At 42.9% G+C, this 24294-nt stretch overlaps 1 protein-coding gene across 1 annotated transcript in view; it reads right to left on the reverse strand.

Moving 5' to 3' along the window:
- The window catches only part of SV2C (synaptic vesicle glycoprotein 2C), a 212120-nt gene that overhangs the window by 79687 nt on the left and 108139 nt on the right, over window positions 1-24294 (reverse strand). The window contains exon 4 of the mRNA XM_044266808.1: window positions 20177-20328. Within this exon, the coding sequence (XP_044122743.1) occupies window positions 20177-20328 (152 nt within the window). The remainder of the gene's footprint in view (window positions 1-20176; window positions 20329-24294) is intronic.

Consider the following 24294-nt stretch of genomic DNA (forward strand, 5'->3'; position numbering starts at 1 on the left):
CAATATAAGCATTCACAATACACTTCAAAGCCGAGATTTTATGTCCTGAGTCTCTGCCATGTTGCAAACAGTGGCACTGCAGTACTGTTTATATATAGGATTTTATACTGATGAGATTTTTATTATTTTTCTTTATAATTTCTATCTTTTCTTCCATATATGTTTAGCATATTACAATTGTCCCAACTTAGAAATGTTTTCACTCAGCACGGTACACAGAAAGCTGTTTCCCTTTACCAAATATGTATGTCACGTCTTAGAAAAATCCACAGTGTAACAGGGAAAAAAAAATCTACCAAAGCCTTGTTTTCCTTGCCAAAACATTTTATGGCTTCTCTGCATTTTACTAAGGATATTCATTTATTCCTTGAGTCTGTGTCTTTTAAAATATCATAGAATGTCTCATCACCATTTTCTTATTTACTTTTTCTTCCCCTCTTTCTCCTTGGACCAAACTCCCTTTGTTTTGTCTTTTTTCTGACTCTCATATGGAAAAATATTATTTAAATTAATCTCACTAGGTGATTTGATCCTGAAAGGTCAAATTAATAACCACAGGAAAATGAGAACATTGGCCGGCTGTAAAAGCCAAATGAAAAAATGAAAAACGAATGTCTTGCCATTTACCTACGTTCATTCTTCCATCTCAACTGATCAAACATCTCGGTCTGAGGAAATGCAGTATGTAATTCTGACAAAGTCTGGCTAGCCTGTGTAGTTTCTTCAGCTTTTATCTCTTGATTACAGTTACTGCAGGAGGAGCCATGTGAAATCGCTCACCCGTGTCACCTTCCATTACAAATCAGGTAAGCGCAGGCTGCCCTTATGATTGGCCCATATTATACCGCATAAAGGAAGTTTCAATTTCCCACTGACGTCTGAACCAGAGGGAGAAGGGAATAAATGAGCAAATCAATAATCTTTCCCCTGAAATAAAACTATGATCTATAATGCTCTTACAGAATGCCAGGATGCTTGTATTTTTAGGGCAGGGGCCACAGCCTCACTTGGGCAACCAAGGAAAACAGAAGCCTGAAATGAGGTTGCTACTTGCTGCTCAAAATGCTGCATTGTTGAGGAAGCAGATGATGTATCGTAACAAACCTTGTCTCTTTGGATCCCTCCAATTTGGAAATCACAGGACCATGGCCACAAAGCATTTGGTTCTTTGAGTTAAAAACCCCCAATTAGTTTTCCTCTGAAAATTTACCACATTTTTCACGTAAGACCACTGCAGGCAGACCTTGAAATATGCTGTCCTGGGTTTGGTTAAAGGGTGAGTCACTTGGAATTGGGCTTTAAAACTTTAATAATTTTCTAAAGAAATATGTATAATAAAGACTCACTCATTGTGAATTTTTGATATACACACCTAATTTCATTGGTGGCAAAAAGGACACATAACAAATTACTATGGCTAGGCAGTTCTAGAAACAGAGTAGGTGGTTCTAAACTACTAGCTCCATTAAATTTAAATATTTATTGACTAGCCTGCTATGGTCACACAAATCAAACTGATAGGCCCATTTACATCCCAGCTTATAACAGTGCCCAACACTTTAAACAAAACAGCATTTGTTTAGAAGAATTATACATATGGAAGCCTTCCTAATAAAACTTGTCCCTCTATATGGTGCATTAATGCAGTTTCACTGTTGTGACATAAAAACGATTTCGGTAACAACCTTCCCAAGACCAGAAAACAGCAGCCGTGAGCAGCAACAGCACCAGCTCACAAACACGGGTGTCTTTGTAGACCAGAAGGCAGGTGTTTTGGAACCCTGGCAATCATTCTGACTCTAGGATATTCACAGGTGCTAATGAATCCTGCAGATTCCTGCACTGGACAGAGATTTCCCTTGGAGATCTCCTTATCACTCCTCAGCCTTTACAAATGACCTGTGATAGCTCCTCAGAATAGGAAATTGGAATTAATAACAAGGTGCACACTTTCTAGTGCATGGGCGTTAGGGACTGAGGCTTGGAGAACCAAAGGGCATGTGAGTTTAAGTAAGAAAAGAGGTCATCTGATTCTTATTCCAGGACTCTCTGCTACTTTAGCTCTGCTCCCCACTTAGCTTATGCTCAGAAAACATTTTAACTTATTTACTAAATAAACTCCAGTAAAACTCTTGACATTTTTTTAATCTTAGGTGCAGGGAGTTGAATTAATGACCCTCCCAACTACCACAGTCTCAACAGGGTTGTGGGAATCATGTGCGTATTTATTTCCCCCTTTTATTAACATTCCCCACTCTCTTAGTGATTCCCCTAATACCCCCATGTCTCTATGGTTTTTTTAAAAGAAATTTTTCTTATTGAAATACAGTTGACTTACCATGCTGCACCAGCTTCAGGAGCACAATGTAATCATTCGACAATTGTATACAATATGTATATATTGTATATCACCACAATAAGTGTGGTTACCATCCATCACCATACAACATTATTACAATATTATTGACAATATTCCCCATGCTTTCCTTTTCCTACTGGTGATTTGATAAGTGGAGGTTTGCATCTCTTAATCCCCTTCATCTAATTCACTCATCCCCTCCCCCCATCCCCTTACCTTCAGGCAACCACCAGTTTACCCTCTATATTTGAGTCTATTTCTATTTTTATTTGTTCATTTGTTTTATTTTTTAGATTCCACATACAAGTGAAATCAAATGGTATTTGTCCTTCTCTGACTCACTTATCACTTAGCATAATACCTTCTAGATCTATCCACATTGTCCAAATAGGAAGATTTCATTTTTTTATGGCTCAGTAATATCGAATTGTACACACACACACACAGTATCTTCTTTATCCATTAATGTAAATTGGTACAACGACTCTAGAAAACAGTATGGAGGTTCCTTAATAAATTAAAAATAGATACACTAAATGATCCAATAATTCCACTCTGGGAATTTATTTTTTAAAAAATCACCCTGAAAACTGTAATTCAGAAAGATAAAGCCAATGTTGACTCAAATTTGAATAAAATCCTTGTAAAAACAAGTCGGAGGTCCCTTAACTTAGAAAATGGCAACATGCTAGGTTCTTCAATTTTTTCTTACTTTTCACTCAGTGTGGTATCATGTCGCCATTACTGTTTCTAATTGATGCCAAGAGTGCCACCAACTTTCACTAACCCACCCTCTAGTGATGGATGGACAGATTGCCCCAATTTACTCCTTTCTGCTGTGACCATCCTTCGGTACGGCCCCTGATGGATGTATGTATGCATTCCTCAGGGTATATACCAGGGATGGAGTATGCTATGTCAGAAGGTATTTATTTATACATTTTGACAAGCATCATCTGACCACTCTCCAGAATGCCTATACCAGAGTACACTTCCTTACCTGGGTTAGAAGACTCTCAGTTCAAGGCCCTCCCACTCCAAACGTCCTGTTTTCCCTTGCTTTCAGTTTTTAGACACTGAGACCCCACCTCAGCATGGGCTTGAGGTGAAAGGAAGGCTTTGTCTCCTGCACAAGGAAGGCCTTAGTCTCTGATCCCTACAGGAATATGGGGACTGTCCACGTGCACCACTATTGACATACATCCTCACTCCTCCGGGGGGCGTCATTTCACCCTCTCTTAGCAGAAAAAGGGCAACCAGTTTTCATGCCTTAACTTTCTAGCTGCTCAGTTCTGGATTTTTGCATGCTCTCCACTTTTCCTGCCAACTCTTCCTGGAATGCAGAACAAACCAGCTCTCCTTAGTGTGACAGTCCTATTTCTCATTTTCCAAAGCGTCTCCACTGTGACATGCCCCTGCTGAGAGCCGCAAACTCAGGTCAGCGTAGCACATCTTCTGCTCTGTCACCCCTCAATCAGGCTCTCCCTGCTCTTCAAACCATGACCACATGCACAGGCTTTTCTTCGAGAAACGCCCAAGTGGACCTGATTTGACTGGAGTGGATTGTTAATAGCAGGGAAAATCTCCCAGACAGTGTGATGCATAATGAGTGTCTGATGCCGTAAATAAACCCAACAGTCTGGATCCCCTGAGCAGCCAGCAAAGGCTACTGAGATAGTCCTTTAGAATCCAAACATGCGTCAGAGGCCAGAAGATAAAAGGAGAGGAGCAGGGGTGGGGTGAGGGGGTAGAAACAACCCAGAAGTCCGGGAACCACTGTAAGTTCCAGTAACTTAGCAGCAGCTAAGTGACAGAACTTTAGGTAACAGAGAGCTATTTCTCATCTCCCTGTTCTAAGCCATTGCTCCTGCAGGGGCTCAGAAAGAGTGAACCAGGATGAAATCAGCCAGTTTCTCCCCTTTAAGCCGCATCAGCCCCAACCATCACGAAGATGGGAACTTGTTCCTAAGACATTGATTCACGAAGAAAAACAAAAACAAAAACAAAAACAACAAAAAACCCACCTCATAACACAAGCTTATTTAACCAAACTAAGTAGAACTAAGTGGTTATGTTAGATCAGATGCGAAGAGGGGTCTAACATCCCTGCCCAGGTCATTTGGTGACTCAGTTCAACAAAACACTCATTGTGAGCTAGTCTGGGCCAGTAATGGTGTTCTGGTACCATGGAGATTATAAAGATGACTAAGAATTGATCTTTGGCTTCAAAGAGTCCAGAAATTGCTTAGGATATTTCGGAAAGATACATTTTTTAAAATAATTTTTTTATTTTTTATAAACATATATTTTTATCCCCAGGGGTACAGGTCTGTGAATCGCCAGGTTTACACACTTCACAGCACTCACCAAAGCACATACCCTCCCCAATGTCCATAACCCCATCCCCTTTCTCCCAACCCCCCTCCCCCCAGCAACCCTCAGTTTGTTTTGTGAGATTAAGAGTCACTTATAGTTTGTCTCCCTCCCAATCCCATCTTGTTTCATTGATTCTTCTCCTACCCACTTAAGCCCCCATGTTGCATCAGGAAAGATGCATTTTTTAAATTGAATCTATAAATTATGGCTGTGGAAGAAGGCAGAACTGTGCCTGGTCACATAGAGCGTGTGAGGCACCATGGCCCAGGGGTATGATATTTGGGTTAGAAAGGGGTAATTGCCCTTGTCTACAGTCTTTCTTTCCTTTCTCCTTTCTAGTAGTCCTCTGCCCTCTCTATACTACAGAAAGAGACTTCACTGCTGGCCCGGCAGCACAAACCACACATGGCAGAAAGAAGATGGTCACGGAAGGAGCTGGTCCTGCTGGTTGCTTACCTAGTGCCTTCTGCCCCGTCAGCTCCTGGGCAGGACAGGCTGTCACATACTTTGACTTTTATCTGGGTTCTGAGAGGATGCTTCTGAAAATCTTCATAAACGACCAAGGGCAAATCTCATGTAGGATAAGGACACCTGCCAGTCAGACATGTTGCCTCCTGCTACTTCTCAGAAGGTGCCTTAGGTTCTTCGCCCTTCAGCAGGCCACTGCTGAGGCCCTGCTCTTCTGGGGCCACTAGCTCACGTCCAACCTCTGACCCAAACTAAGCTCTTGCTCTCTCTGGTCACTGGGACTCCACCCCACAGCACAGCTCCATTTCCTCTAGTTTGAGGGCACAGCTGTCCCACAGGTACTTAATGACCAGGAGTCCCACCTGCCTTTCTCCTCAGGAGATCTTCCTCCCACTCTGGTTTCCAGAAAGGCACCATCTCTCCCTCAGCAAAAGCTGAAGACTGGTCTTCTCTCTTCCAGGTCATGTTAGCTCCTTTCAGCTTAAAAATGGTTCCTCCTGTGTTAAATTTAGCACCTGGCCTATAAGTACATTCTGTTTGGTCCATACAGTGCTTTGAAAACTTTTTGAAAAGATGAGGTGATTGTGATAAAGCTGGTTAGGAAAACAGCTTGGCAGTTTCTCATCAAGTTAAAGATATACTTACCAAACAAGTCAGCAATTCACTCCTCAGGTATTTATCCCAAAGAAATTAAAACCTCGTTCACACAATGACTTGTACTCAAATGTACATAATTAATCCTAATAGCCAAACTGTAAACAACCAAAAAGATCCATCAACTGGGGAAAGGATCAACAACAAACTGTGACCCATCCATACGATGGGATATCACTCAGTAACCACAAGACATGAACCCCCAAACCCTCAGCTACAAAGAAGAATCTCAAAGACATATGCCCAAACAGAATCCAAGTACAAAAATTATGTGCTGTATGATTCCATATATAAGAAATTTTATAAAAGACAGAAACATATCATTGCTTACCAAAGACCAGGGATGGTGCGAGGAAATTGACTGCAATGGAGTACAAGGGGATCTTTTTGGTGATGGGAGTGTTCTGTATCTTACTGGGGTGGTAGTTACACAATTGTAAACCTTTGTCAAATCTCATCACTTAAAACAGATTGATTTTATTGTATGTGATATTCATTTCCTATTGTTCTGCAACAAATTTCTGTACACTCACTGGCTTAAAAGCCACACAAAGGTATTATCCTACAACCCTGCAGGTCAGAAGTCCAAAATGTATCTCACTGTCCTAAAAGCAAAGTATCAGCAGGTCTGCCTTCCTCATGGAGACTCTGGAGGAGAACAGGTTTCCTTACCTTTTCCAGCTTCCTGGGGCTTCCCACTTTCCTTCGTTCATGGCCCCCTTCCTCTATCTTTAAAGCAAGTAACCTCAAACTGAGTTCTGCCCACGCTGTCACTTCTCCGTCTTTCTTCCTTACTCCATCTTCTGCTGTCAAAGGCCCCTGTGATTAGATTGAGCCCACTAGAAAATGCAGGATCATCTTCCTATTTGAAGGTCTGATTAGCAACCTTAATTCCATCTGTAACATTTATTATCCTTTGCCATGGAAACTCTTACATTCATAGGTCCAGAGGGTTAAGATGTGGACATCTTTGGGGACCATCATTCTGCCTACCACACAGGTAAGTTATAGTCCTATAAAAATAATTTAAAATTTGACAGATTAAAAATTGGAGAGAATTCATGTAACTATCCAGAATTCTGCTCTCTCCCAGTAAATCTGGCCACACTAGGCATCAATAACTGGTTGGCTTAAATCTGTTAGGGCTGAGTAGCTGCCAACCCTCAACAGAGGGCATGGACTCTCTCTTTGCCTCCATCCCCTTTCTTGTCTTCTTCACGCATACACATTGCCTGCCTGGGCACTATGATATTAAATTGGTCACTTCAGTGGTAAACTGTTGAATTGGATGAAACCAGGAGTCTCTGACTTTTCACAACTCATCTTCCCTTCTTACCTAGGGTTTCCCCAGCCTTCCACCTAATCTTTCAGGCTGATGTGTTCCCTTCAACTAAACTGTAACACGATCTGTATGTTAAAGGACACATGGAATTCAAAGTGGCCGGGGCAAGGCTGAACTTCCCAATCCTTAGTATTTGAGAAAGGGGTGCTTTGTGCCAACAGGCTGCAACAGGAAAGACTGGAAGCAAAGCTCGATTTCAAGGTTGTTCTTTGTTACCCAAGATCAGATGTTTCTGTAGACTTCCACCTTAGCCTCAAACCTTCTCCAGCTTCTAGCACTGGGCCAGTCACAGGGTAGATGCCCCCCAAATGTTTGCTACACCCAAAGTGTGGTGTTACATCTCATCATGTAATTTCAATGAGGGTTCAATCTCTGTTAGTTTAGCAGTAATGAGGATTCACTTCTAGGAGCCACTTCTTCGTGGGATAATTTAGGCTTAGGAAAAAATAAATGGGTTCCATGACCTTCAAACAGTTTCCTCACCCTTGCCAGTCCCCTCATTAAGACATGCTTCCAGTTGTTGAGAAGACTGGGTGAGGGAACGTACAAATGGCTGAGACAGTGCGTCTCTTCACTCTGACTGAATCACACAACCAGTAAGAGCATCCTCTCATTAGCAGGATGGTCCATTTGACTCACATCTATGGTAACCAGCCTGCTCTGTTTTCACCCACATTTTCTTTTGCCATATTTGGTCTCCTTTAATTTTGCCAAATTTAGAGGCTGGCCACTGCTGTTTCCCAGCACATAGTTCTCAGACTGTTTTCCAACCTCTTTGCAGGTATCCCTTTCAAGCCTCCCAACCACCATTTGTCTTGTACATTACACAGTATGATGGGCAGCACAGCCAAACGGCTCACTGAGGGGTGGGCATGAGGGTGAGGAAGGGTGGACAATATAATCCAACCCGTCCTCAAGTGGAGGCGTGTTCCAATGTTACATAAAGATCAGGCACTTTCTGAAGAAGAAGCACCTCCCATACTTGAGAAGGATCCCTTTAGGAAATACTTCATTGCATAGTAAGATTCCCCTCATCATGCTTTCAACCTCAAACTCTGTCCTGCTTAATCATTTATTTTTCTAAGGTTCCATTCCAGGCATTAATTGTGCATCTTATGAAATTAGTTACATTGGTATCCTTTCTGTGGTCCAGTTGTGCCAAATGGCCACATTTGCTAAGATGCCACACCCTTGATCTTTAACTGGGATTGCTTTTGGACACTCTAAAAGCAACTCAGAGTAAATCTAAACTCAATTTTGGCAGAGACACCTATATAAAATAGAGATACTAAGTCAGTCCATAAGAGAATAGGAACTTCCAGGTCATTCAGCACCAATGCCACTGATGTAAAAATTAAAATTCAGTTTACTTCTTAAAAATGAAAGAATACTGCACTTGTTTTTAAAAAAACAAAACAAAACAAAACGATGGGCAGCTCTACAACCTTTCATCTTAACCATCTGGGTTAGTGGAGGGATTACACATTTTGGGGACCTCACTATGCATTTGGAAAAAAAGTGATGTCCAGGTTCTCTAGCTTGTACCCTAAGATGTCAAGGAAACCTTCTCTACCTCTCCATAGTACTGTGAATACATCTCTTGCCCTCTAAGCCCGTTCAGTACTATTGACAGAAATCTTGGAAATGGTCACCTCCTCAAACAAGGAACACTTTAGAAGTTTACAATTCTCATGTCCCTCCAGGTGGAGCTTGATTTAGAAGCACTGTAATTAGTTATCAAGACTTGGTAATGATGCTAATTGTAAGCCTTGGAAAAAGGATCTAATTAGGTTAATGATGAATTCAGCCCAGCAAGTGTATTCTCAGAATAGTTATTTTCAAGGAAACACACACACACATGCATTTTGTCTAGTTCAAAATATACAAATATTCAGAGAAGTGAGATGGGCAGTTCTTTTGAAACATAAGGATATCATAAGACTTTATTTAAGGGAGGAAAAAAGATCAGTGTTGCAGAGTTAAGTTTGCAGTAGGGCCTAACAAGAAAAACATTAGAAAAAATTCTTAGCTTCCAATGACTTTAAAGGGCAGGTGAATACGCATGTACTTCTGATGACTGGAAGGTTCCCTGTTTGCTAAAACCATAAGAGGTGGAGTTATGACATGAACCATGTCTCCCCAAAATTCATATATTAAAGTCCTAATGCCTAATGTGATTATATCTGGATATAGGTTTCTAGGAAGTAACCGAGGTCTAAAGGGTGGGGCCCTGATCAAACATAAGAAAAAAGAGATCTCTGTCTCTCTGCCACGTTGAGGACACAGCAAGAGGATGGCCAGGAGGACAGCCCCCAACCAGAAAAAGAATCAACTACCACCTTGATCTTAGACTTCCTAACCTTGAGAACTGTGAGAAAATAAAGTTCTGTTGTTTAAGCCACCCAGTCAATGGTATTTTGTTATGGCAGCCCAAGCAGACTAGCACAGGTAGGGTATGTATGTTTTGAGCTAGAAGCTGGGCAGAGCTGAATTTCTCTGCCTAAGCAAGGAAAGCAGGTGGGCAATTCAGTCAGCTTCCTGGAGGAAGGAGACTAGCCAGTGAAGTTGCATCCTGTGGGGGAGGGAGAGAGAGAAGATGTAAAGCAACCTTTCAAAGGCACACAAGTATCACATAAAGATTGATGAAGTTGTGGGTTAAATGGCATGTGATGGAAAAAAACCTCTTCTGTCTTTTATGACATTTGCAGTAAGGTAGGTTTTTTCTTTTTCTTTTTCTTTTTTTTTTAAGATTTTATTTATTTATTTGACAGACAGAGATCACAGGTAGGCAGAGAGGCAGGCTGAGAGAGGGGGGGAAGCAGGACCCCGCTGAGCGAAGAGTCTGATGTGGAGCTCAATCCCAGGAGCCCAGGATCATGACCTGAGCCGAAGGCAGAGGGTTTAACCCACTGAGCCACCCAGGCGCCCAGTAAGGTAGTTTTTTAATGATTGAATTCTGGGTTTAAATGGTTTCTCCTATGGCAAAGGATGGAGGCATGAGTCTTGCAATGCTTGCCAAGGGGCTGGGACGGCAGGCATTACCCAGACAGGACAGGGGACCAGTCTTTGTCACATGGGTTGTATATGCACACTGTAGAGACCATCAAACAACTTCTGGCTCCAAACAACTCTGTGGGCTGCTCTTTGAGACGTTTCTTAGCTTTGACATGTGTGGAAGACATTTTGAAGAAATGAAGATCAGAAAACTGGTTCTAATTTCTAATCTTCCATTTTCTCAGTCTCTTTGGGAAATGATGAACTTTCTATGCAACAGGTTCACCATTCAAAAAAAAATGGGAGTAACACTGTTGCTCTGGTTTCTAAGGTAATTGTAATAAATATAATGATAGATCTAAAAATGCCTTTCCAAAAACACATTATTAATTTGCCTTTTCCTTTTTAAGTTGAAGTAACTAGGGTCATAGATACTTGCAAGATAATAGAGAGAGATCCCACGGTCCTCTTCACCCAGTTTCCCTCAATGGTTAGAAATGTTTTGTTCTGAAATTACCATGTACAGTATTAAAAGCAGGAAACTGGCAGTGGGATCATGTGTGTGTGTAGTTCTATGTCATTTTATCACATGTGTGGAATTATGTAGCCACCTCCATATTCAAGATAGATACCCTTCCATCAACTCCAAGATCTCCCGGGGCTAGCCTGCTGTAGTCATGCCTGCTCTGCTTCTCCTCACTCCCTCTAACCCCTGATAACCATTAACTTTTTCTCCAGTTTGTTATTTGTCCCTTTAAGAATGCTTTTTTTCACTCAGCAAAATGCCTCGGGGCCTATTCAAGCTATTTATCAAGTTCCTTTTGTTGATGAGTTATAGCATCCTGTGCTATGAACAATGATGTGCAAGTTTTCATGTAGGTAAATTTTCATTTCTCTGGGTGATGGTAAATGCCTAGGAGTACAATTGTGGGTCATATGTTAGGTGTGTTTAAATTTTTTTTAGACAAACTGCCAAACTATTTTCCAGAGTGGCTGCACTATTTTGCTACAAGTAATGTATGAGACATGCAGTTTCTCTGAATCCTTATCAGCATTCGGGATCACCATTCATTTGTTAAATAAATTTTTTATACTATCAAATGTTTATACTATTTGTTCCAAGGCAAACCTTAATGTCAACAGCTCTTGGAGAAGGCATCTTTATCTATAGTAAGTGAAACCAACTTTTGTGGTTTTATTTATTGTAAATATAGGTGCTTTTATCTCTTCTGGAGATCAAGTTCTCCAAGATTTATGAAAGATCTAGGCCAGTGATTAGGCTAGGATTCACATTTGCTTTGGGAAGGACCCAGGGGTCTAGTCAGCTATAATCTGAGGATAAGGATGTCTGGTCTGCTGGAATAATGTCCAGAATTTGCATTGGCTAGGGCTCTTTAGAGTGTTGTACTGAATTTTCTGTAACCAACATGTAAAGGCCACACTAGCTCAAACTATACCTGCCCTCATATGGACCCAGATTCTCCTTCCCGACACATATTATTGCATGTGAAGTGCTCTATCCTAACTAGGGCCTCAAGATACTTCGTCTAGGATGTCACATGTTGGTAATCATGCCTTTCTAACAGCAGGTGCCACCCCTCATGATTGAATCTTGCACAGAAAACTCCACCATCTTTGAAGAACAATTAAACCACTATCAAAACTCCTTGGTGCAGTGGAAACTGAAGCTGTGTATTTTGAGCTAATTTCTCTTAGGCTGTATGTGGGGGTTTTTTGAGTCTGGGTGTTGACATTTTGAGTTTGTTCACAAGCCATGCCAGTCATCTAAGGAAGGATTCCCTTGGTTCCTGCCATTTTCTGAGATGGGTTCTCTAGCTTTCCTGGCCATTCTATGAGCTACTCAATAGCCTCCTGATAAATTCCTGTTCTGGTTAGGTTAGCTTGACTTACTTTTCATTATGTGCATCTAAAAACTGCCCAATACAGAAAGGCCACATTAAAATTTAAATCAAGAACCATATGGACATTTTAAAAAGACTTTCTAGAAGAAGAATGAAATGGTCGAGCAGAGGTGGCTAGTTGTCTCTCAATATCCACTCTATCTGATTTGTGTTCTCTTTATTGCTCGGTTATAGAAGATTACATTTCCAAAACTCCCTTGTAGCTAGGTACGCTAGCTAAAGTTCTGGCTAATGAGATTTAAGTAGATTTGTGTGAGATTTCCACGGAGATTCTTTTTTTTTTTTTTTAAAGATTTTATTTATTTATTTGTCAGAGAGAGAGGGAGAGAGAGCGAGTACAGGCAGACAGAGAGGCAGGCAGAGGCAGAGGGAGAAGCAGGCTCCCTGCTGAGCAACGAGCCTGATGTGGGACTCGATCCCAGGACGCTGGGATCATGACCTGAGCCGAAGGCAGCTGCTTAACCAACTGAGCCACCCAGGCGTCCCTCCACGGAGATTCTTAATGGCAGCACAGGTGTATCTTTATAGATCCCTCCTGCTTTGTCCTGCCTAGAATGTGGACCTACCAGATGAAATGCACTAAGAATGGTGGATAAAAGGAATTTTGAGTTAAAAGGAATTGGGCCTTTGATGGGTGGAACTACCATCCCAGTACTAGACAGCCCCCATCCAGGCTTCTTTTAATATAAAACAAGCTTGTATCTTGTTCCTGCCTCTGTTGATTTTTTTTTCTCTTATATCCATCAATCTTAATGTTTTTTTCTCCCCTTAGTCAATCCTAATCTTAACTAAGAGATGGTAAAGAATGGAATGTGGGATTCTGGGAGAACTCAAAGACCAGTGGTTTCCTAGGAGCCAAGAGAAAGGATTTGTTGACTTCTAGCTTCTATGTCCATATCTACTTAAAAATAAAGACAGCTATTATGTCTGATACCAGCTGTAGTTATTTCATATGCCAATTCATTTTGCTAACAACTGGTCTTATTTAGAATCCTATTTTTTAATTTTCTGCCTTTAAAAGCATTATTCTGAGAAGAGGTGTGCAGGCCAAGGGATGGACGAGCAGCCCAGCTGTGCGGGGTCACCCAGCACCACCAGCAGCATAGGCACCTGCAGCCTTGCCCGCCCACATGTGAATGGGAAAACTGTCATATTTTTAAAGCCCCTATCTCTGTTTTCAGACTGTGAGTTTAAGATCAATGTGCTTGGCACAATGTCTGGGACACAGAAGGCTCTTAACAAATGACTGCCGCCCCTCTGTTTCTGAGGAGCGTGGATGGCAGTGGGAGGACTTGAGCACCATGATAATTGGCTTAATGCACAATAGAAGAGTGACTCCTCTATGCCTCAGAGCTCAGAGTGAGGATGTTGAAAAGCACTTCCCAGAACTGTGCAGGACTGGCAGGGGGTGGGGTGGGTGGCAGGTGGGGGATTACCTGTACCCAAGCAGACACATGTTTCCCCGGGTGATGCACTTCCCATGAGGAGAGCGGCGGGAGGGCTGGGGGTGGGGGTGGGAGAGCTTGTGACTTTAAGAAAGGAGGCTTCCAGAACACCTGAACAATGACACACACTCACTAAAAACATAGCCATACACTTGACTATAAGAATGCCTCATATCCATTTCTTAAGCTCTTAAAGAAGGACTTTGTCGTTATTATTTTGGGGGCTGATGTATCCTCTTAACGTTTGGGGAAAACTAAGTCATAGAGTGAAGGAAATCTGAGCCCAAGAGTCATTTTGTTGAAATCAAAGATTAGATGCATCCTAAAATGGACAAATTAAGAAATAACACTGGTGTACACTGATGTGCCGAGGGGATTCCCCTTGCAATGTCTTACTCAGATACTTAAGCATAAAATCTTCAGTGCCATGACATTCAGTGAGGGATGGCAAAGGTGGGTGGCAAGGCTGGGGGCACTTGGCTGGGTGGGAAAGCGGGACACAGCTGTCACCTGTCACCTGGAGTGGGTGCAGAATACTTGGCATGCCTTACAAGCTCTGTTCTCGCATCTTCCCCCTTCTTATCCACCTCAACAACGTTCAAATGATAAGCACACAACTGAGAGAATATGGTCAGGAAAAGGGGAGTATGGTTTCTTCACTCTTCCAGTTCCTTCTTCATACCCTTACCTCAACATTAGCTCCATCTGTGGAAATAAAAGACCGCACTTAGTGGCTATGCGTGTCAGGCATGGTGTAAACACTTTCCGTACACAGTGCTTGAACGCAGCAGCACTATGCGGTAGTATGCTTGCTTTCTAGACAAGGAGATGGAGGACAAGACAGCCCAAGAACCGTCCTAGAGGTGACAAAACTAGAGAATGGCAGAGCCGGCTTGGAGCCAGGCATGCCTTAGATCTAATCCCATGCCAGGAACCACTCTGCCTCCTACCAGGTCCAGAGCATAGGACATCTTCCCTCCAAGACAGCAATGGCTCTGCCAAGGTCCCTGTAACCTGGTGGGCTGGGCAGCATCTCTGCTGGCAGGCTAGGACAGCCAGGGTTCTTGTTCCTTCTACCTGGCGAGAGTGCCTTGAAGGTGGGTCTTTGTATAGTTTGTGTCCTTCAAATATTAATTCGTCCAACCAATAACTGAATGGAAGATATGGATTCATTGGGTTCCAGGTAATCCAGGTTTTATGGTATTATTTTTTTCCTTGAATCTCTCTCATTATCTTAAATTTTTTCCTGATTTTTCCTTTCTTCTGACTCCTCTGATCTCCTCACCTGCGAGGTAAGGTTTATTGTTTGGCATTTCTCAGCTCCTTCTCCGTCTTTTCCTGTAGCTCGGAGCTCGTGCTGGACTGCGCTGATGGAGTCTGGGAGCCCGTGTAGGTAAACCTGACAGCAGCAAGAGCTACCAGTTTTTGAGCACTAACTATGCACTGGGTGTTCTAACATGATTGCCATGCTTAACCCCCATCATGATGCAGAAAACGGGATGGGAGACTGAAAAGCTTGACAAAGGTCATACCCAGGAGCAGTGTGGCAGGGATTCAAGACCAGCACTCACTCCCCCTATCCCTTCCCTTGGCCACAGTGCTTTTCCGATCATGAACAAAACGTGATACCCTCATCTGTTTCCTTCTTCAGCCAGACAGTCATTAGACTATGACTAGACTGTGCTCCCTTCACCCCGTTTTATCATGAGGGAGTAGAAATGTATTAGCTTCCCACATCACAGAACTAAAGGAAGCAGGCACATCTTGGTCAGGAATATGTGAGGTTTTAAGTCCAGACCTCGAGATGCGGCTGGTGGGGAAGCTGGTGGTGCTGGGATGGGCCTGGCCTTCAGGGTGCCCCCAGCTTGGCCCTGGGAGGTCTGCGGTAAGGGCAGGGGGTAATGGAGGCTATGGGGTGGCTCCAGTGCAGCGGGCAGCCCCATGCGCTCTGGGCTTTAAGAGCTGAGGCATTTTGTGCTGAACGGAGAACATTTCCACTTAGCTAATTGAATGTCCTTGCTTCGCACAGTGGTGCCCTCAGCAGGGGACAAACCTCATCTGATGTGCACACGAATTTCAAAGAGAAAATGACGTGGGAGGGTTTAATGGAGCAGACAGTGCTGTAATCCCAGGGCAACTCCAAAGCCCGAGCCAACATGCAAGCTCTCAGCTCTCAGCGGAAGAGGGAAAGTGCTGTGAGTCAGCAACCTGTTCCATTTTCCCCTGAGGCCCAGTGGCTTCCATTAATGCCATGTTTGTTCTGATTACTGAGGGGAGGGAGGATGAAGGAAAAGCGTCATCCCTGTGCTATCTCTTCTCTCATAGGGATCCCAGCTGCTGGAAGGAGTGGGTCACAGGGGAGGGGGCTGGCAGGAAAGGTGATGACATTCAAACACTCTGCCTCCTAAGGCTGTGTCAGAGTGGGCGAGGTAATCTTCTGTTGGGAACCTTCAGATGTTGGAGACTGTCTGCAGGGAAATCTCCATCCCCACCAGCAGCAGTGTGAAGGTAAAGCACCATCATGATCCGAGGCTGGTCCAGAGACGAGGCCTCGGCCAGCTGGGTGGCTGCTTCTGTCGGTCAGCAGACCCTGGCCACAGCCCACATGTGAACTCAGGAGCCCTTGCAGCTGTCCAACCCCCCTTCCTGGCCTTGTCTAACCTCTGAAGAATCCTTCCAGATTTCCTTGCCCATTCTGAGTGACCACTCTTGGTCTCTTTGCATAAGAAGATTGTCTGGGAGTCAGAATTCAAGCCTCTTGAAGGCTGAGGGCTCTGTGCACTGACAGCCACAAAACGCAGAAAGAGAACACCGCAGACACCTTCTTATCTGCATCACTTATCATTTGAATTGCTTGTGGTGTGGACGCCAGTTTTTGATCCTTTCCCTCTAGCACAAATCCTGTTACTGATGTAAGATGGGCCAGGACCTGGCTCTGAGTCGTTCTATGATACTCCCAGGTTCCTCCCCTGCTGGGTGAAAACTCCATCTGCTATCCAGGTGCTGATGCCCAGGGGTCTCCTGAATGAAAGAGGATGGAGGCCCAGGGCCCAAGTACTCTCCTTTTTCTATAAGCTGTGACACCATTTATACTAGGCAGAATTTCAGAGGCAAAAGAGAAATCTTTTCACTTTCTCTGAGACTGTAGGGAAAGTGGATGAACTTAACAGCTCTTATCCATTTTAAGTAAAGTCAAAAGATGTAGCATTGAGAAGACAGAGCAAGATGTCAAAGCTACTTTGTAAGTGATTCTCAGCCACATGAGTGGGGAAAGTCCTTTAGCCTGGATGAAAACAACAATATGGAAACTTAAACGCCCACTGAGTAAGTCAACCATGCCAGTCAGGCTCACTCTTCTCTTTGCGCCCATCTGTAGCCCCCCTCCCTGTGCGTACATGGTGAAGCCTCAGGGGCTTCCCAGATCACCCCCTGGCAGAGGTAGGAAGCTGAAGATTCTCAAACCTGGCTACAGAGAACCAGCTTTAAATGGCTTTAAAGACCATCCATGCAGGGGCACCTGGGTGGCTCAGTGGGTTAAAGCCTCTGCTTTCGGCTCAGGTCATGATCCCAGGGTCCTGGGATCAAGCCCTGCATCAGGCTCTCTGCTCAGTGGGAAGCCTGCTTCCTCTTCTCTCTCTGCCTACTTGTGATCTGTCAAATAAATAAATAAATCTTTAAAAAAAAAAAACAAAAAACCATCCATGCAGAATCCCCAACCCAGATAATTAGATTCGATTGATCCGGAGTAGGACCCAAGCGTGGGTATTTTCAGGGGGTAACAGAAGTGGTAAATTTTATGAAAAAATATTTATAAAAAAAGTGTAACTCCCATATGGTGACATATGTAAATCTTAAGTACCTAGCTGAATGCATTTTTATAAATGAATACTCCTGAAACACCCTCCCCCACACCAATATAGAGAACATCATCAACCCCCAGAAGCCTCAACACAGGATTTTAAAAACTAAGTTCTTTTCTTTTGAGATAATTAGAGCTCTCAAGTTGCAAGAGCATAGCAATGAACTCAGCAAGGGTATTTAAAAATCTCCCCTGTTGATAAAACTATACAGACAGGCTTGTTTGCAATAATTGTTGCTTTGGCCACATTTCTGGCCATGGAAAGCCTTCAATAAAGCATGGGTATAAAGTTTCAATATTCTGTTACTGATTTCTTAACCAGGTCATTATTTCTCAAGGTTCCTTTAACATAGAATTAATGCCAGCCTCAGATATACTTAATTTTGTTATATTGTCATTGGGGTTTTTTTTGGTAAACTTTTTAGGAATTGTTTCTGATTCACAGCCTCAGCTCTTTCCAGTTATGTATGGACTAGGCAGACCGTTTTTCTATAAAAAAGAATATCTTATGTATGCTTGAGAAAAATAAAGGTAGAATTACACTCATTTTTTGTGGGGTCAGTCACTAGCTGATGGTTGGTGAGTCCAGAGGCAAAATCTGGAGCCCACCATGGCTCAAGGGTAGGGATGTGTGAAAGGCAGGAGTCTGAAGAACTAAATACCCCAATGAGGAAAAACAAACAAACAATAAAAAACAAAAAACAAAAAAACAATCAACGCCCAGGCCCATAGAGAAGTGCAGACTGCAAAAACCAATCTGAGTTCCGAGTTTGGGAAGACCAGCTGGAGAAATTCTACAGGATGGGAAGGGGACCAGGAAGAAGGGACAGCAAACATCCAGGAGCCAAAGAGCTGTGCTGCCATCTGGGGTTAGAAAGAGGCTGGCCTCAGAAGGAATCCAGCTGCCACGTGAAGCGGTCAGCAGTGACCTGCTGTGTGAGCATCTGGCAGAGCTGGCCAGTGGGGCTGCCCCTGTGTCCACTTGGATGAGGCAGCGAATTTTCATTCATACAGAGGTTGCTTATGGACTAGGGCGGCTCCAGGAGCAATGCTGAGGAAAGCTGGACTCTGCCCAGGCTCTGCATCTCCTTTTTGTCTCTTCACGCAGAGCTCCTAAGAAGCAATTCTTCTTCTTCTTCTTTCTTTTTTTTTTTAAGGTTTTATTTATTTATGTCAGAGAGAGAAAGAGGGGGAGTGGGGATGGACAGAGGGAGAGGGAGAAATAGTCTCCCCACTGGGCTGGGAGCCTAACTTGCCACTGGATCCCAAGACCCCTAAGGTCATGACCTGAGCTCAAGGCAGATGCTTAACTGACTGAGCCATCCAGGCATACTGAAGCAATTCTTTCCATGGCAGCTAGGTGGGTTTTCCATTCCAAACAGCCAGCTAACTGGGTTGGGAGCTAGTTCTGAGGGTGGCTGAGGTCTTCGGGGCCCAGACAGAGAAGGAGAATCACCTGTAATTCCTTGGATGGTGGGAGACAACAAGCCTTATGGCAGGTGTGATTTAGTACCTCTGGGAGGGTATCTCTGGCCCTGAACAGACCAGAGTCCAAAAAAGGAAAACCCACCATTTGCGCTTCGCACGCCACACTCAACTTAAGTGTCTGGCAAGGAAAAGTTCTCTTTAGGCCAAGTAACCAATTCCTTATGCCTTCCTTGTTATTGTTATATACAACATTGATTTGCATGTAACTTTATAGGTTTATTAAAAAAGTGTGACATGCATGAATTTTGTAGCTCAATAGGATAAAGCAAATTACAATGAGTTCAAATACTAAAGTTTACATCTTGTCTTTGATTTTAACAGTGGATCAAATTCACTCAGGGTTGTTCCCTAACAAACCTAGGCTTTATAGCCAAAATTGCTCTGTTCTAAAACAAAAGCAGGAAAAAAAGAAAATGATCCAAAAGCAAATTTTTGAAATCTAATTTTTCACCCAATGATCAATTAGATTTTAGGTTGAACAAAGAGTGAGTTTTTAAAGTCCACATGTGGTTTTAATTTACGTAGTATTCATAATTTGCAAACTTCAACATGTTTGCTCTCTTTCTCTTTCACACAGATACACACAACCAGAAAACCTCCCCTCCCCTCTGTCTTGTTTATTGGATTTGATTCCTGGATTCTATGAACCTCTCCCTGCATTTCACTGTTTGTGGGTGAAGCACCTGGAAGTTTCTGGCTTCTAAGCAGGACAGTGCTGACTGCCCAGAAACAGGAGAACTTAAAGTGTTCAGAGGTGGCAGGAACAGCTTAGAAGAAACTCAGGAAGGATCTGGCCAGCAAGGACAGTTGAGTCATCTCTTAAGTTCTACAAATAGATGTTCCATGACAAGACAGGATGCTTCCTGCTCTCATCCCAGTTCTTAGCTGCCAGCAGAGGTGGACTGACATGGGGTTGAGCTTTGAACTAGACCCAGAAGGGACGAATAGTGACCTGTGTCATTGCCGATTCTATGCTGATTATGACCTGTGTCTCCCCTGATGTCCATTTTGGTGGGGAGCCTAGAGTTGATAGCACATAGAAAGCCAATGAAAAACAGCAAAATGCAGCAATATTCCTACAGGACCCTTGGCACGGTCTTACCTTCTACAGATCTCTGTACAAGGGAGAAAATCCTAGATAAACAAAAGGCAAAAACTTGATCATGACAGTGTTGTTCTCAAACCAGCACTGACAAGAAATGAAAGGGACAGAAGAGAGGCCGAAGTCAGAGAAGGTAATGCCTTGTTCATGCCAGGCCAGCCTCTTACCGTAATGCGGGATGATGGCCCAGGCCATGGCAGAGGCGTAGATGCCACCAATCATCCAGAACATGCACAGCCAGCTCAGATGCTCCCCCCGCTTCTCTCGGGCCAGCACTTCCGCGAAGTAGGAGAACACTGTGGGAATGGCCCCTCCGATCCTGCCAAGAGCAACAAAGACTATGTGAGATCAGAGCAAGGACAACTGTGGGAGATGCAAAGGGCAGAACCAAAGCAAGCTTTAGCAACACACACTCTCTCTTCACCATAGCATATCCAGGGATGTATATTTTCTATCATTTTATAACTTTAACATTATAATCTCTGTTAAATACAGGTTTTTTTTTTAATCCCTCCAGAACCTGTAATTAAGGGATGTCACCAAAAGGTGGCAGTGGTGCCCTAGTCATGGGGTTTATCCTTGCTTAAGGATCAAGAGGGGTTTCTGCTCAGGTTGACTAAATGTTCTACATAATTGCAAAAATTACTATTGGGTCTAATCTCATGAATATTTTAATGAATTCATTTTTAAAAAGAGGTACTAGGATATGTCCTAGTCAAAGACATGGTAACTTTAGAAAGAGCTTCAAGGGGCCCCTGGGTGGCTCAGTGAGTTAGAGCCTCTGCCTTTGGCCCAGGTCATGATCCCAGGGTCCTGGGATTGAGCCCCAGGTCGGGCTCTCTGCTCAGGGGGGAGCCTGCTTTCCCCCCCTCTCTGCCTGCTTCTCTGCCTACTTGTGATCTCTGTCTGTCAAATAAATAAATGAAAATTTAAAAAGAAAAAAGAAAGAGCTTCAAACACTTCTGGGAGGCTGTCTGCCATTGGGCTTACTTGTGGCTACTCTGTGGCAGCTGGTCCTGCAGCCCGGTCAGCCTGTTATGCTGAGGGACACAGGCCCAACCAGGTTGCTTCTTGGACTGCTCTGGTCTCAACCCAGTAGATCTCACTGCTGCCCGAGTACATGTGTATGTATGCACACTGGTTGAATCAAATAAGGCGCCGCTGATTTCCATACCAATAGAATGGGGGTACAATGCTTCCTTCTGGTAGGGTAACTATAAGATATCTTGACATGAATAGTGACTTCCATTCAGGTTAAGGCTTCTCCAATGAGGGTCTATAGAATAAATATTTTGTTCCTTCTAGGTAGATGGGCCCTAGATCTCATCTGCATTTCAAACAGGTTTTGACCCCCAAGTTTTAAAAAAACAGAGCCTCAGAAGTAGGGACGTAGGAGAAAACATTACTCACCATCATCCCAAACAGTATATGAATTCTTAAATTTTGGGGGAAGATGTACAACAAAATACATGAGCAAGTTGCAGAGAAAACACCTAGCAATACATTTTTTAAAATATGTGCCGATTCCTTTATGCTCAGATTTCTGTAAGGTAAATTGCTATTGACATTTTATGTCAAGAAGTAAAACATATATTTATGCAGTTAGCAATAACTGATTTCCTCAAAGCCTTTAATATGATAAAGAAGTATTGGCAGTGACCTTAGCAAATGAAATTTAGAGAAAGGCCTTATCTGTAGCCAACTGGATGCCCCAATCCAATTACAGGATCCATCATGGCATTGTGCATCAAATGGTAGGTCAAAATATAGCACCTTCATTCATTTGCCCCTGCCTAAAGTGACATGATGGTTATCTACTTCGAGACACGGGCATATCAACTTAGGCCAATGCTTTTCAATCTGTGGGCTATGAAATTAACTGAGTAGCTATAAATAGAATTTTTAAAAAATTGAACTAGAAATGAAAAGAGTTAAGCATAACTAAAGTAATGAGGATAGCAGAGTCGCGCAGCGGAAGCGTGCTGGGCCCATAAAGTAATGAGGATAAATATCATTTCATGAAACTTTTGTTTTCATTATGAAAATATTTATAATGTAGAAAGTACACATGTATATGCATATATGTGTCTACATATACATTTATATACATGAACAAATAAATAAATATGTATAAAAATGTATATTGGATTGCAATGTGTTTCTTCATGGGAATTGTTGTTCAAAGACTTGAAAAAAACACTAGCCAAAAGCATCTCTATCTATTTGCCTGGGCTACGAATGTGGCAGTTCTACCTAAAATTCCTGGACCCCACATGACCTCAGATGCAGCATGTGGCCATTTGGTGCCATCACACTAGGGGGAGCCAAGCATTCGAAAGTCATCAAGTGGACCCTTCCACACACAAGAAACAAAGGCATGTGGCAGGCAGTCAGAGCTGGCTCTATCCCACACACAGTTCTCTGCCCAACTTCTCAAGGACCAGAAACCATGGACAGCTAACTGAATTTTAAAATTCCACAAAGCCCTGAACAGATTTAAATGGTTTCATTACAACACACAATTTTAATAGGAAATAAAACAGCTGTGTTATAAATCATTTAATGCTACTGCTTTTTTCATTTGACATGAAGAATCTGTTTCTCTGCACCATAAAGCCCCAGGTCCCATATCTATGCCTTCACTTCTTGATGCATAAAAAGAGTCCAGTTTTTACTGACTTTCCACGTCCTAATTAATGTTTCATCAGGATTCTGGACATTCCATACATAAGAGCTATCACTCCCATTTCATGAAGGCACAGTTGCATTTAAGATATGCCAGGCCACTCGGAAATGAGAGAAATGTACTCTGGGACGGCTAAAGTGGCAAGTGGAAGATCATAGCCTTGCTTGATCGCTTTACACAAACTACTGTTGTGTAAAAGAATACCAGCTTTTAGGGGCATATAGGCAATCCAGCTGGTTCTGAGTCAATGCCTCTTTTTCAAGGTGGTTATTTTTGCACCAATGTCCCACAATATGTTTGCAAAGCAGATCGCAAAGAACTCTAATACCAATGCATAAATGAGTCTAAAGAATGAGTGAGGGGTCTCTTCAAATCCTTTGCAAAGTTCTTCAGATTCAGAGCCCTACAAAATAACGTAGGCATTCATATTTCTCACGGTAGGCTGATCACCCATTTTAGGGAAAACATTGCTCCTCATGTTACTCCTCATGTTACTGCAGAAAAAAACATTACAGCCTGCTGTCATGTTAACTCTTACTAGTGTTTTATACATTGGCAGAGATCGTAAACATTGTTCACACTAGACTGAAGGCCCCTTGAGGGTGAGGACTATATCCCATTCATCTTTGAATCTCCATTATCTGGCCCACTGGACACGCACTCGGTGCGTTTCAAGAGAGTTGTATTTCGGGGCACCTGGGTGGTTCAGTGGGTTAAAGCCTCTGCTTTCGGCTCAGGTCATGATCCCAGGGTCCTGGGATGGAGCCCCACATTGGGCTCTCTGCTCAGCAGGGAGCCTGCTTCCCCCTCTCTCCCTGCCTGCCTCTCTGCCTGCCTCTCTGCCTGCCTCTCTGCCTACTTGTGATCTCTGTCTGTCAAATAAATAATAAATAAAATCTTAAAAAAAAAAAAAAGAGAGAGAGAGAGTTGTATTTCTCTGCTGATGGAGGTGCCACTCCAAACAGACTAGAGTAACTTGCTCTGAGGACCTAAACACCTCCCACGAATGGAAACACACGTCTGATGTTCTGGGTCAATGTAATCATAAAAGAAGTTATGGGTGCTAGAATGGAGGTCCCGGTAGCAACAGAACCCCAAGAGTTCTTGAAATCATGCTATGTCTGAGTTGCACAGTCACCTCATGACCAGATACCTTGGTGAAAAGAGCTACTTGGAACCCCTGGGCATAAGACTGTGCAATCCTCTTGGGCACTCCAGGGACTCCTAAAATCTTTGATACCTTCCAGAAAAGTGCTACAGAATGCTATCAACAATAATAAAAATTTAGATAAGAGATGAAGCACATGTTTTCATGTCTTACAATATGGTTTTTTTCCTTTAAGTACTGAAGATAGGAAAAAGCTGCCCCCCCCATTTTTATGAGTAAAAAAAAAAAAGAAGTGTTTTTGTTATTATTCCACATCAACATTTCAGTATTTTGTGCAAGGGCTATACATTTCCTGGTCTGTTTTATTGTATCAAGATAAAATTTCTGAGAATACATGAAGAAATAACAAATATTTGGCCGTTCTTGAAGTCCCACATATCAGTGGTTCTTAAATACAGTTGAATATGTTCTCCCCTCTCTCAACAGATATT

This window comes from Neovison vison, chromosome 1 (assembly GCF_020171115.1).
Source record: "Neovison vison isolate M4711 chromosome 1, ASM_NN_V1, whole genome shotgun sequence".
Taxonomy (NCBI): domain Eukaryota; kingdom Metazoa; phylum Chordata; class Mammalia; order Carnivora; family Mustelidae; genus Neogale; species Neogale vison.